General features: G+C 37.9%; 1 protein-coding gene across 1 annotated transcript in view; it reads right to left on the bottom strand.

Moving 5' to 3' along the window:
• Window positions 1-458: 458 nt before the first annotated feature.
• Window positions 459-15,028, bottom strand: part of SLC38A1 (solute carrier family 38 member 1) — a 114,257-nt gene continuing 99,687 nt past the window's right edge. Inside the window, exons 13-16 of the mRNA XM_075857025.1 lie at window positions 11,776-11,894; window positions 11,377-11,518; window positions 10,342-10,439; window positions 459-7,441 (exon numbers count right to left, since the gene is read on the bottom strand). Of these exons, the coding sequence (XP_075713140.1) occupies window positions 7,352-7,441; window positions 10,342-10,439; window positions 11,377-11,518; window positions 11,776-11,894 (449 nt within the window). The 3' untranslated portion in view covers window positions 459-7,351. The remainder of the gene's footprint in view (window positions 7,442-10,341; window positions 10,440-11,376; window positions 11,519-11,775; window positions 11,895-15,028) is intronic.

Below are 15,028 nucleotides of genomic sequence, written 5' to 3'. Positions count from 1 at the left end.
CTAACTTGTACATCATGGATGATTATGTTTTGCATTAAATGTTCAAGAGATTTGGGAAATTAAATATGGAGGACAAAAAATGCTCCACCTCGAGATTTATCTAGGTGAACTTAGTTCACATGAGCGTTCGGTTTCCGTTGATGGGTTCCATTAGACCTTTCCATCGGAGGAACCCATCAACGGAAAGGCAAACGGAAATCATAGCTTCCGTTTGCATTCCAGTTGATTTCTATGGTAATGCTTCCGTTGCTAATGGTTTCCGTCTGTCTCCGTTCCGTAAGGTTTGCGATTTTTTGGCGGAAACAGCACAGTTGACTGTACTATTGACTTTGTAGAAAAAAAAGAAAACCTTACGGAACGTAGACAAATGAAAACCATTAGCAACGGAAGCATTACCATTGATATCAACCGTAATGCAAACGGAAGCTATGGTTTCCGTTTGCCTTTCCGTTGATGGGGTCCTCCTATGGAAAGGTCTGACGGAACCCATCAACAGAAACCAAACGCTGATGTGAACACACCCTTAAATGCGTTGTACAGAATAAGGCTAGGGTTACACGGAGACTTTGACTGCGACACAGGTCGCACGGCCAGAGATCACTGTGTTGCATCACCTGCATTGTAGGTCAATATGGTCGCTTTGCGACACCAGTTGCAAGAAGTCAAGCGGGTTTGGATTCATTGTGACTGTGGTGTCGCGGTCGCAGTAACTTGCGGGTCGCAAAGCATTTAGTGCGCTGTAGGCAGTTCAACACATCAATCTTTAGCCAGGGAGAAACCTGTCAATGGGTTTTGTCTGGTATTGAGCCCAGCTCTATTGAAGTGAATGTGGCTTAGCTGCAATACTACACACAACCTGTGGACAGGCGTGGTGCTGTTTTTGGAAAAAAGCAGCCATGTTTTTTTAATTCTGTACAATCCCTTTGAGTAGGAGTAATCATGACACTTGCAAGTTATTATTTTCAAGTATGAATTCCATAAAAATTATTCAAGATAAAAGGTAGTACAGGATTTTAAAAAATATAGAAATTTAAGAAAAATAATAACCACATTATTATAATAAAATTATTATATAATAACATTATTCTAACATTTTTGAAAACGGCCAATACTTAATTTTTTAAATAAAAATATGTCTAGTTCAGTAGACAGGATAGAGCTTTAATCTGTGACTATAGCTTAGAATGGGTTCACACCTGCGTTGGTGTGTTCCATTGTTCTGCTCCTTTAGAGGAGCAGAACAAGGGAATAACGAAACCAACGGTTCCGTTGCACAACGGATACCGCCGGTTGACGACGGAACCCATTGACTTTAATTGGTTCCGTCGGCTTTCCGTCGGGGTGTCCGTTGTTTTACCCGACACAATAGCGCAGCATGCTGCACTATTGTTTCTGGTAAACTCCGGCAAACTTTGCCAGATCTGCGACGGAGGCCCCTAACGGAGCCTTCGACGCAGATGTGAACATAGCCTTAGCTACAGTGCCTACGTGGAGTCCGAGGTAGTCTAACATTTACCTCTTGTCTTATTCCTTCAGACAGCTACTCTCTCCCTCCCTCCTGCAGCTCTGCTACTTCTACTACTAAACCACCAATGAGAAAAAGGAGATTATCAAGTAGCTTCCACACATATACTAAAAAATGCCTTAGTAAGGGGGGTCTTGAACTTCAATGTGATTGCTAATAGGGTTATCCTGTCTATTAGAGACACACAGGAGCCTCTCTCAACCGAGCCATCAGTCCTGCAGAACTGACGGTTCAGCTAACAGCTCTTGAAGCAACTTCTATGTATAGAGGATACAAAAAAGCTGCATCTCCAAAATTATAGAAAATGTAAATGTAAATTAGAAAAAAACCATCAATTACAAACTTGTAATTAAAAAAAATGGCTACAAAGGTTTTCATAGCCTTTAAAATAATAATAACTCAGAAAACGATGTTATATCCTCTAAGATGTAATTTTTTAAGTTTTTCTTAACACATGGAAATATATTATTCAAGCCAAACTGTTATTTCAAAGCTTGACAAATATATTAAATATGTATTTCCGCAAACTCACTGAAAGCTAGGGGTAAGTACCAGGGAGCCATTTTAAGCAGTGGCTTATTATACCCTAATGCAAAACTTGTTCACATACAGGAATAAGAATTACTCTTACAAAAATACAATATTAAATCAGGACACATTAACAAGATTTTTAAAAAAAAAACTGTAGTAGTTTACTGGCAAAGTTTATTTGCGGAGTGTAAAAGGTGACATAATACTAAAAAAATATTGACTACCCCACTTCTGAAGCCCACTATGATTTTATCCTATATTCAACTATATGTTGATTGGACTGTAATATGATAGTTATTAATTTTTCTTAAGGTTTTTTTCCTGTCATTGCAACATCTATATGATATAATGTCCTATCAGATAAGAAGTATTTGGCAGAATTTCTACCACTAAATGGCAATACAAGGTGACAGAAAAGCTATTTTTCAGCTGTATGCCACATTGTGACAGTGTTTAGTGAGTGGAATTGCACCTTCTGTTTCATTGTTATTTGAGCCTCCATTGTGCAAATAGACTGACCGTGTGATAGTTTCCCATTTTTTAGATTTTTTTTACATAGATTTTTGAATCTCCATTTGTATGTAGATTTTTGATCTGTTAATGGTGCAGTTCTGAACAGCATCTCAAACTTCCCAACTAAGACCCGGTCCACACCTGTTCCCCCGTCAGAGGAGTAGAACAACAAAAATACCGGAACGCCAGTTTCATTGTACAACAAATACCATCAACGACCCGACGGAACCCATTCACTTTAATGGGTTTCATCACAGTGTCCGTGGTTTTACCGAAAACAATATTAATTCTGGTGTTTTCGGCCGGATTTATGACGGAAGCCCCTTACGAAGCCTCCAATGCAGATGTGAACAGGCTCTAAGCTCTAAGCTACGTATAACAAGGCCTTTTAACGGCCATAGTAGCAACAATAAAAGCTAACATTTTGATCGTAAAAGATATTTGTTAATTGTATATGTTAAATATATTGTTTGTTCTGTCCAATGGAAATTTTTTGCCTTTTTTTGTTTGGAACTGGTTCAGGTTTTGTTGTAAATTTTTTGCAATTGTTTCTGATAACTCCATTATCATAAGGTTATTAGTTATTGTATAAGAAAATGAATTCACATTAATGAAATTTGGAACAAACCGAACAATTTTGAATTGGAAAAATCATTCCTATCTATGCAGATCTCTTGCAATGTATAGCCAATATTTTTTAATATTCGAACGCTGGTCAGATTGTAGAAAAACTGATATATATATATATATATATATATATATATATATATATATGGAGTATGGACAGCTTTTGGGAAATTAGTGTGTAATGAAATCCCCACGCTGATGGCAACTGGCGGAATAGGCAATGCTTATATAATCTTTGTATGGAAAGTCAGTCTGTTAAATTATATGCCCTCTCGTAACTGTAAAATTATAGATTTCCCAAATATCTATGCATTTGGAGATTTAAAGATATCTCGTACCAGTCTGTTTGATAAGCAGATCTTTGCATGCTAGATTATTACACATTTCTACAAACCTGTGCTCTTGTTCAGTTGTTACTAAATACATTCAAATAACATATTGTCCAACAGACATATACATAGAAAAGATCTACTACTAACTACTGTGCTCTGTGAATGTGTCCAGGTAAGGACAATGATGAGGACTTGTTGACAATCAAATACTACATAATATAGCAGCATTGTACAAATAGCAAAAAATCTTAAAACATTTGCAGCATTTACACCATCTTCAATAGCACATCAATCTTGGTCAACATATCCACAACATTTTTCAAAGTCAAGAAAAAAATGATATTTTTAAGTAATGCCATGTAAATCCAAAACCGAGGCTGCAATAAGCAATATTTACTATGTGTCGGAGAAAGCATCAGGCAGATACAATTACTTTCTGCATATGTGTTCTTTTATCTCAATTCCCTGGTTTCTGGCATTTAGTAAAACTGGATTGTAACCTATAGGCGGATTTACATGTACCCTATCATGTATTTGAAATTTTCTCAGTTTATCTTTTCGTTTTGTGCCTCTTTTTTTTTTTCCATTTTAGCTTTAGTCATAAAAATTATATATTTTTTTCTGGTGAAATAAGACTTTCTGGTGCTATGAAGAAATATAGTTTTTAAAAAATGAAGGAGAAAATAGGATGCAACACTATTACGTCATGATTTTACCTTAATTATATTTTGCAAAATTAATTGACAAAATGAAATATACTGTACTTCCTTTGGCACTTTCTAACATTTAGGAGGTTACCAAATATGTTTAGTAGAATTCATTTATTTATTCTTCAGTGATGTACAGAAGTTGTCTTCAACTTCAGAGGTTATTAAAACTAAATGTGTACAGATATTGGTGTGTCTGGATCTTCAACTTCAGAAGTTTTTCAATTACCTTAGCTTCTATTTTGTATTTAATAACTGTTTTTTTTTTATTGAACTACCATATACAAGCATTGAAAACAGAAAACAGTGCATGTTATACTGAAAAATATTTGAATTTGAGCTTTTTCTAATTGTACAGCATGCTATATTCTTCTTTATATAGAAAATCCTAGTGATTATGTCATTAAGTTTTCCTGTAGGGAGGAAAATGAAGGAGCTATGTGTATTAAAATTGCAGTTAAGTGCCCAGACATCTAATTACTGTGTACAAGTGGGTCAAGTCAATAGACACAGTCAAAAAGGACTTGATAACATACACCTTAAAGTGTAAATGTCACTGTACTAAGCTGCCTTGTTTAAGCATGAGTATCGATACCCATGCATCCGCTGTGTTAATGAGGGGGGCGATCCTCCATCCCCTTCTCCTCTCTCTCACCACTGACTGACGTTTTCTGTATATACAGTATGTATGTCTGCTGTATTCTTTGCTAGCCTCTATTAGCCGAAACGGCACAATATTTTTTGTGCGGTCTGGGCGAATGGTAGATCGGATCTGTCCCCATACTATGTTGTCCTTAAATGGGATCTATAGCCATGCAGATTCTTTAATATTATGGCATTTATAAGTTAACAAATAGACAATTGTGTGTACTTTGCACCATAATAGGCAATTAGAAGTGTCAAGAGGAGTGAGTCCATTCAGATGGAAAGAGATCTTTTATATGCTCTTGATTGGTAAAATGGGCTCAGGATCCTCATTAGCATAATTCCAACATTACACGTTTGGCATCTAATCGCAGGATCAAGGCCATATAGAGGGCACAGGCAGACCCACTAAAAAGCTCTCACAATCTATCAATGATGAGATATTAGTAAGACCTGGCTGTAATATTAGTAATATGATTATGTACAGTACATAGTGCAACACTTGCTTAAAATGCTGCAAAAAGGGTGATGAATTAAAAATATCTATTAAAATCAATTTTAGCCCTGACAACTTGTGCTATTTTAATATTTTAAAGGAACAACAAAAAACCTGAACTAGCTATTAGAAAGTGCCAAGGAAAATAAGGCTTGTTTTTAATTTTACAAATAGAATCAAACATGTCTTTTTCCTGAAAACAGTGAATAAATATATCTATAGCCACTCGAATGCCATTTGTGGCCACTACATGTTGCAACAAAAGTTATGCTTTCACTTGCTTATTCAATGCTTTCTCTCCTTAAAGGCTATGTCCATCTTTGCAGCCATTTTTTTTTTACTTTTGCAATGTATGAAGGAACTTTGCAAATGGTCTTGATTCAAAATGTCAAAATGTGTTTTTTTCTACAGCTCTTATGTAACCCTATGTGTCTGCATGGTTACATACAACAAACAAACTCTTTGTAGTCTGATTCTATGCCTTTACATGTGTCTCCTACTTCTTATGAGCATAAATTCATTCGTTTAGCAAGAAGTAGGGGACAGATGGAAGCGAGTATTTCTGCAAAATCAGACTGCATAGGGTTTCCGTTTTGCCTGTTACCATGGAGATGCATAAGTAGGGCATTTTTAATTGAGACTATATGCAAAGTTATTTCATTTTTTACTTTGCATTGGGACTATAAAAAAAAAATAAATTGGTTGCATAGGTGGACATAGCCTGAGGGGGTCAATTTTTATCTCTGAGGGAACTGGCCCACAAATGTTGAATTTTTGTGCAGCGAAAAAAAGCATTATGTGACGCCCATTAAAATCAGTGGGCCGTCCATGTAATACACAGAACAGGCGGGCTCCCTAGAGGGAGAAACACACTGCTGTCGTTAATAGATTGGGAACCCACTCTATTACATTCTTGTGCCCTGACAGGGCATATTAATAGGTATTCTCTAAGACAGACAACACCTTTAAGCAACCATATACCAGTTATTATAGACTGCCTCTATGAACATATTAGAAGCAGAACATTGTCTTACTGTACATTCTATAGCACTTTAAAGAGGCTCTGTCACCACATTATAAGTGCCCTCTCTCCTACATAATCTGATCGGCGCTGTAATGTAGATAACAGCAGTGGTTTTTATTTTGAAAAACTATAAGTTTTGAGCAAGTTATGAGCAATTTTAGATTTATGCTAATTAGTTTCTTAATTACCAATTGGGCGTGTTTTTACTTTTGACCAACTGGGCGTTGTACAGAGGAGTGTATGACACTGACCAATCAGTGACTAATCCGCGTCATACACTTCTCATTGTTCCAGCCCATTGTTACAGTGTGCTTGTGCCGTGAAAGAAGCTGGGCTGGAACAATGAGAAGTGTATGACGTGCAATATTGCCAGTTGAACTTATTTGACAATTTTTTTTTACCATAAATTTCTGCGTGGCATTATTGGAAGATTACTACTGGACCCATCACACATTACCTTTAATAATGGCAAAAGTAAAGTTGAATGGACTGGAACCAAGCGGCTTTAGATATTAATTTCTTTTTACATACAAATTTCAGTAAGAAAAATAAGTTATCATTAAATATGCTATGGACAGTAAATTGAACAGGATGGTGGTTTAAGGTGCATGTGTGGTTGATTTAAGAATTTTTTTTCATGTAAATTACAAGTTCTAACATAAATTGGGGAAAATAGCGATGAAGAACTTCAGAACGTATCTTAAAAAAAACCAACTCTGATTAGTGAAGCGCATGAGTGGAAACAAGACATATAATGGAAGTAAGGAAACTAGTTTTCCTACAGAGTGTGGTGTTTGAATGAGAAACATAATTGTGATGTGGGAAAACATGGAGTAGGAAAATCCAATGAGGTATAGTAAGATTTGTCCTCCCAAACTATTGCCTATTTGTGCCCTTAAAACAATGTGATGGTGGTAGGAGGACACCTTGGAGACCAGCTCAGTTTCCTTCCTATGGATTTCCTGAATGAACCCAGTCGTATATCACAAGAGGAATGCTTACTACAGAGAATAACAACCCCAGTGCAAAGAAAGCACATGCCTGCAGGAAAAAAATAAAATGCAGAATTAGATGAAGAGAGGTAAATCATGACAGACACATTCATTGAATTAGATTAGTTGTTATGTGTGCAGCCATATTGTTTCTTTTTCTGATGTCAAATAGGCATTATATATAACCCACCACCAATACATAATGAAAAGAAGGCAAAATGCTTGTATAGCATTTATAACATTAGCCATATAACGTTAGCCATTTACAACAGGCAGAAATAATATGCTATACCATGCCTCTTGATGCACATATGCATTTGTACATGCAGCATATAGCAAACACTATATTAGACATTATGCTAATCTGGGATGTTAGTAAAATTCATTTTAATCTGGCATTCCTGATGGTATATAATTCTATATGGGAGGAAGTGTTCTGGTGCTGTGTGGTGCAATAGAAGGACTATGTACCAGTAGGACTGTCTAGCAGTCATCTTGGACTGGGTGCTGCTGCTATTCACTTGTGGGACTGATAGCTGTTATAGTTTGCCTTGTAGTATAGGCAAAAGAGCTAGTACTACTCTATGTATCAAGTGTTATATGTTTAAAATTAGGCATTTTTACTCTGCATAGTAAAGTAAGTGACTACCATGATTCATGAAATATGCTAATATAGTATAATGTAAATCCTTAAAATGCCTGATGAACAGAAGTATCAGTATAGAGTTGACCTCCACACTGAAGCTGTCTAATCAAAGTTAGATCTTTTACATCACGTTTTTGAATTCTGCTGACACGTCTTTAATAAAAAAACGAATAAGAATAATGGCAAAAAGTTGCCATAGACTTCTATTTTAAAAAAACAACAACTTTTGTTTTTCAATAGGACACGCACATCAAACATGTGGCAGGCTACCTTTTTCTATCCTGGTGAAAAACAGGTGCTGACAAAATAGGGCACATTTGAATATATATATATATACATACACTAGCCACTAGTTAATAATAACTCAAAATTTAGTGACTCAGAAAATAAGAATGTTATATTAGCCCAATTTCAAAAATGATTTTTAATACCGAAATGTTGGGCTACTGTATGTACAGTATATACACTCAATACTTGGTCAGGGCTCCTGAGCCCAAAGTCAACGCAGCCGCCTAGCAGGAAATTTTCGAGCACTTCATGCTTCCCTCTGCTGACAAGCTTTATGGAGATGCTGATTTCATTTTCCAGCAGTACTTGGCACCTGCCCACACTGCCAAAAGTACCAATACCTGGTTTAATAACCACAGTATCTCTGTGCTTGATTGACCAGCAAACTCACCTGACCTAAACCCCATAGAGAATCTACGGGGTATTGTCAAGAGGAAGATGAGACACCAGACCCAACAATGCAGGCGAGCTGAAGGCCGCTATTAAAGCAACCTGGGCTTCCATAACACCTCAGCAGTGCCACAGGCTGATCGCCCCCATGCCACGCCGCATTGATGCAGTAATTCATGCAAAAGGAGCCCTGACCAAGTATTGAGTGCATATACTGTACATACAGTAGCCCAACATTTCGGTATTAAAAATAATTTTTTTAATTGGGCTTATATAATATTCAAATTTTCTGAGACACTAAATTTCATCAACATTAGAAGAAAAAAATGCTGGAAATAGATCACTCTGTGTGTAATGAATCTGTATAATATATGAGTTTCACTTTTTGAATAGAATTACTCAAATAAATGAACTTTTTGATGATATTCTAAGTCATTGAGAAGGACTAATATATATATATATATATATATATATATATATATATATATATATATATATATATTCATAAGCAAACATTCGACCTAACAGGATACAAAAATGTGATATAAACCCGGCCTAAGCAATAAATACACAATCTTGTTATAAATTTTGCTTAACCATTGGGTTAATAGGGCATATAGGTTAGGGGGTCAAGTTCTGTCAAAATAAATTGCATACACTGAAAAATAAGGAGTTCACACAGAGTTTTTTGCAGGCAGAAAATTCTGCCTCAAAATTCCGATTGGAATTTTGAGGCAGATTTTGATCTGCCTTCACGCCGTTTGCCGCGTTATGCCCTGCGTTTTTCACAGCGTTTTTTGCTCACGCCCATTGAGTGCCATGGGCAAAATCGCCGCAAAACACGCTTTCTCTGCCTCCCATTGATGTCAATGGGAGGTCAGAGGCGTAAACGGCTGAAGACAGGGCATGTCGCTTCTTTTTCCGGAAACCGCGTCAGAAAATGCACCAAAAGACGTCCGAAAATGCCTCCCATTGATTTCAATGGAAGGCGGAGGAGTTTCCCGCGAGCGGTAAAAAACGCTCGCAGGAAGAATACGCCTCCGCCTCTCATTGAAATCAATGGGAGGCATTTTCGGACGTCTTTTGGTGCGTTTTCCGACGCGGTTTCCGCGTAAAGAAAACTCAGTGTGAACAGGGCCTAAGAATTAACAGTGCTCATATTCTAGCTGCTTTAAATTGCCCATCAAATATATTAGGAAATGGTATTAAGTATGTATATGTATGCATGTATATTCATCACAGCAAAAGTTTAACTCTTGCCACAAAGTGTAGCGAGTACATGAAAAAATGACAGTGAACTAATGTATTGTTTGATAGGACATGACATCAGAATTATAAATTCACCCATGCACTTTTGCCAGGACTATACCAAATTGCTCACTGGTCACACATGCCTTAGCAGTGCAGGAAGTCTAGCAAGATGGACATGGGAATGAATACCAAGAAGGTGGATTAAAAATGGAATTAAAACTGACCACACTTTTTTTTTTACCATGTAGAATCTGGTTTCAAACTGTATAATATCAGAAAAACAAATTACATTCATGGCTTCAGTTCCATTTTTAGTTCATTCTGAAGGCATTTCACTATAGTGGAATATAAGTAAATGGAGCAAAGCAACTTACCCAAAATCTTTCTTTGGCCAAAGTATCATCACCTTTAGTAATTTTCAAGTATAACATTGAGGGAAGAATAAAGATCAGCATATTGGCAGATGTTGCACCTGTGAAATATGAAATCGTGGATTTAAATGTGACTGCATATCACCATATAGCTGCACAGCCACTGAACAAATCTGAGTAAATATATTACCATTTTTTTCATGTATACATTTCTTAAAGGAGTACTCCCATCTGATAATATTTAATATCGCTAGAGTATGCCCTAACATTTTGATCACTGGGGGACTCTGGGACCATGCCAATCATTAAAACAAACGGATCTTTGGCTTCTCTCCTGCTTAGCAGCACTTCCAGCCACCCAATGTGCAGGGAACTGCAACACAGCTCTATGCAAGTGATGGGAAACACACATTGAAGATGCAGCAATTCTTATAGGAACACTCCAGGTAATACTCACATACTGTGGTATACCTAATGCAGAGCAGAGCATGACTTTTTCTTTGGTTTTGTTTGAAGGCCTCTCAACCAGCCAGCCAGCACCCTGTTCTGTACTGACGAGGGGTAAAAACACTGAAACAGCTGTCTACAGATGTGGTTCTCTTCTTTATGGAGTAGACTCTGGCTTGGCTAAAATCCCTATTCAGATTTCAAGACTCTTCTACGGGTCGGACATGGACTTACAGGGCAGCTAACTGCAATAGGTGGCAATCTCTAGATTGTTTTCCTGGAGAACTAACTTGTATATTTTCTTTCCCATGGAGCATTGTGTAAGACTCCATACTAGCTATGTCTCTTTAAAGAGAACCAGCACCCCTGAGCGCTTAAATCCCGGAGTTATGCACCACCATCTCAGACTCTGCACTAGGCATAAAACAGTTTTGTCTGTAGCGCCTTCATTCTAAGGATTGGTGAGGGTCCCGGCAGTCTGACCCCTACTGGTCAGGAAGTCATGGCATATCCCTGCAATATATCATCACTTACTATAACATTTTCACAAGAAAATGAAGCATAATAAAAAAAAAAAACACAATACTTTACCTATAGCTCCAAAAATGTCTTTCATTGCTGGTATAAAAATAACAAGTAGGTCAATAATAATTAGAAGTATTATTGTCACTAGTAAATGCTGCCAGAATTTATATTTTGTCTTTCGAGCCAGTTCAAACAATGAAGATCGAACCTTTGAATAAAGAAAATAATGATAATTTAAAGATGAATATCATCTAAATCCTGTTCTACAGAAAATCCGAAAAATCTGCTAATCCAATTTGTAAAGCCTGTAGTTTATCTCAGTTATGTAAAAGAGGAATTCATTCAATAGTCTTGCTGAAATTTAACTTAAAAAAAGAAGGACAAGCCATGTTTATATGACCAATTTTACTATCTCAAAAACATTGTCACAATAATGTTGTATGATAAATGGTAATATGTACTTACAGTGAAAAATAACACTGGTACAGTAAGAATAACTGCAGTTATAACAGCCAGGCGTACAGTCAATATAAGAATATCCTTTTCATCACTGTATGTCCCGAGTAGTTCAGATTCCACTTTATCTGAAGAAATCAAATGTTAAAAATGTTACTGAAGTTAAAGGAATTACAGAATAAAAAATAGCAAATATACCAAAGTGGGAAAATATTTAGCACAGGAGATAACTGGATTATTCAGGATATCAGATGGGCACAGTAAATAACATCTGAATACATCGGCAATGTGCTGAATGTCTCAAAATGTACAGCTCAATTTTTCACTAATGACTATATACTATTATACTGGCTATATACTATTATAGTGGGGTCTTTATTCCTCTGCACCCTATGATTTATTCAACTGCTGCTAGATATCTGGTAGTCCTCTTTTGGAAGAAAACAGCTTCTCCATCTATGATGGATGTGTGTGCTTGTACCAAGGACAGTCTAAATATGGAATTTATTGATGGTCTACTAGAACAATGGTTCTATGCAGTATGGTCTACATAGGATGATTATACAGTTTTTGAAATGTTAACATTTGACGCCTTTCTGTCCCTACTTCTCCTATAGTTTTTCTCTGGCCTATGCTTCCCCTGTTTGATCCTGTTCATTATCCTTTAGCCACAAATTGTGTTTCTTTTATTTTACATAGACCGCAGGTGTGCTGTTATATGTGAACACATGCTCTTCAGTCTTTTGTTTTGTTGCCCTCCTCCTGTGCGCTTGTATGGGCTGATTGGCCTTTTATTGATGTGCTATCTATTGGATTTACAGACAGGACTTTCTGCAGACCTACATTGTAGGTCTGCAGACCGCGTTAGTTCAAGGAACGCTTTCCGGGCACTTTTAGGTTACTGATATCCTTGTTGAAAAAAATCGAGCACCTAGCCATGCAGTCTGCCTTTACAATCATTTGTAAAAGAATGGGTCATTCTAAAGAGCTCACCGAATTCCAGCGTGGTACTGTAATAATAGGATGCCAGTGTTGTAACAAGTCAATTAGTGAGTGGTATTATTGCAAAGTCGAAGCGTTTAGGAACCACAGCAACTCAGCCATGAAGTGGCAGACCACGTAAAGTTACAGAGCGGGGTCGCCATGTGCTGAGACGCAGAGTGCTTTAAAGTCACCAAACCTCCTCTGGCATTAACAATCGCACAAAAAATGCACGCCGGCAGTTTAATGGCATGGGTTTCCATGACCAAGCAGCTGTAAGCAAGCCTTACATCACCAAGCGCAATGCCAAGCTTCAAATGGAGCGGTGTAAAGTGCGCCGCCACTGCACTCTGGAGCAGTGGAAACATGATCTGTGGTGTGAGGAATCACCCTTCTCTATCTCGAAGTCTGATGGCTGAGTCTGGGTTTGGCGAATGCCAGCTGTAAAGTTTGGTGGAAGAGGGATAATGCTATGGGGTTGTTTTTCAAGGGTTGGCCTAAGCCGCATAGTTCCAGTGAAGGGAACTCTTAATGCTTCATCACACCAAGACATTTTGGACAATTGTATGCCTCCAACTTTGTAAAACAGTTTGAGGTTCGGCCCTTTTATGTACCAGCATGACTGTGCTCCAGTGCACAAAGCAATGTCCATAAAGCCATGGTTGGGTGAGTTTGGTGTGGAGGAAACATGACTGACCCGCATAGAGCCCTGACCTCAATCCCATCGAACATCTTTCATCCAACATCAGTGTCTGACTTCGCTAATGCTCTTCTGGATGAATAGGCAACAATTCCCACAAACACACTCCAAAATCTTAAAGAAAGCCTAGGAGAGTAGAAGCTGTCTTCGCTGCAAAGTGGGGACCAACTTCATATTAATGCCTTTGGCATTAGAATGGGATGTCTTAAAAGCTCCTGTAGGTGTAATGTGTAGGAGTCCCAATATTTTTGTCCATATAGTGTGTGTGTATATATATATATATATATATATATATATATATATATATATATATATATATATATATATCATATATATACAGTGGTCCCTCAAGTTACAATGGCCTCATCAAGTTACGATATTTTCAACATACAATGGCCTTTCCTGGGCCATTGTAATTTGAAACCACATTCAACATACAATGCCACAAAATGTCCGGATTTCGGGCGCGTGTGATTGGCTGGAAGATCCAGCCAATTAGCATGCATGTTTTACTGGTTAAACACCTACTGTAATAGAGTGCATGCCCTGATTGGCTGTCTAGTAGCGCCTCTCTACAGTACACTACTGCAGGTCCTGTACTACGCTTTATTACCTGTGCCAGGATGAGTTTCTCCTTTTGGACACCAGATGAGGACAGCTCCATGTTATATTTCTGGTACACTGTGTATTGTACAGGCACCTGAAGAAGCTCCTGTCCTCATCGTAGAAAGTGAGAAAGTGATTTACAGTCTCCAGCAGCTACAGTATTTCTGACTTTTATATGTGAGAACTTGCTTTATCTGTATTAGTTATCTGCTAAATCATCATTTTTTTCTTATCTGTGGTTGAAATTTTGGCGGCTTTGGAACCAATTCCTAGTTTTCCATAGAGTTATGGTCTCAAGTTACAATATTTTCAACTTATTAATATTATCATATTATCAAGGCTTGAAAATGCCTTCATAGAGAAGGTGAAACGTTGTAGTGGATGTTGGAAAATAAATCATTTTTTTTTCTGAGTGCTGCTTCGCTTTCTCTTCATTTTGACGTTCATCATACAAGGAAGGGTCACTCCTTTGTGTGAAGAGCAGCACCGGCTTTTTATGTGTATAACCACAGTGCTGCTCCAATCCTCTTTTTTTTGTCTATATATATGTAATGACGGGGGTGGGGCGACAGAAAAGTGAGCCCTAATCTACCCACCACTCAGTCCCTGCCTACTTGCAACGACCCGCCCTAGGCGACGGGGTACAACTGGGCGACGGTCCCTACGCTCAATAAGTGCATGACAGACAAACAGAACAGGGTACACAGAGCTAGGGGGAGAAAGGGGCAGTTGCCCGCGGCAACACCGTGAGCAACAAGAGAAGTGAACAAGCCGAGTCAAACCAGGAGAGTACGAGGTGCCAAACGCAGAGCAGGAGAGTAGTCAGCAAGCCGGGGTCAATATGAAGCAAGGACAAAGGTACAAGAAGCTGCAGCAGGGCCAGGAAACCAAACGAGAAGAATCACAAGTAAAGGAGGAACAGGAAAGGCAGGTATAAATAGACAGAGGGCGGGAGCTAGTTCCGTCTGGCCAGGC

Source organism: Rhinoderma darwinii, chromosome 3, assembly GCF_050947455.1.
Source record: "Rhinoderma darwinii isolate aRhiDar2 chromosome 3, aRhiDar2.hap1, whole genome shotgun sequence".
Lineage (NCBI taxonomy): Eukaryota > Metazoa > Chordata > Amphibia > Anura > Rhinodermatidae > Rhinoderma > Rhinoderma darwinii.
This window is presented reverse-complemented; position numbering and strand designations above follow the sequence as displayed.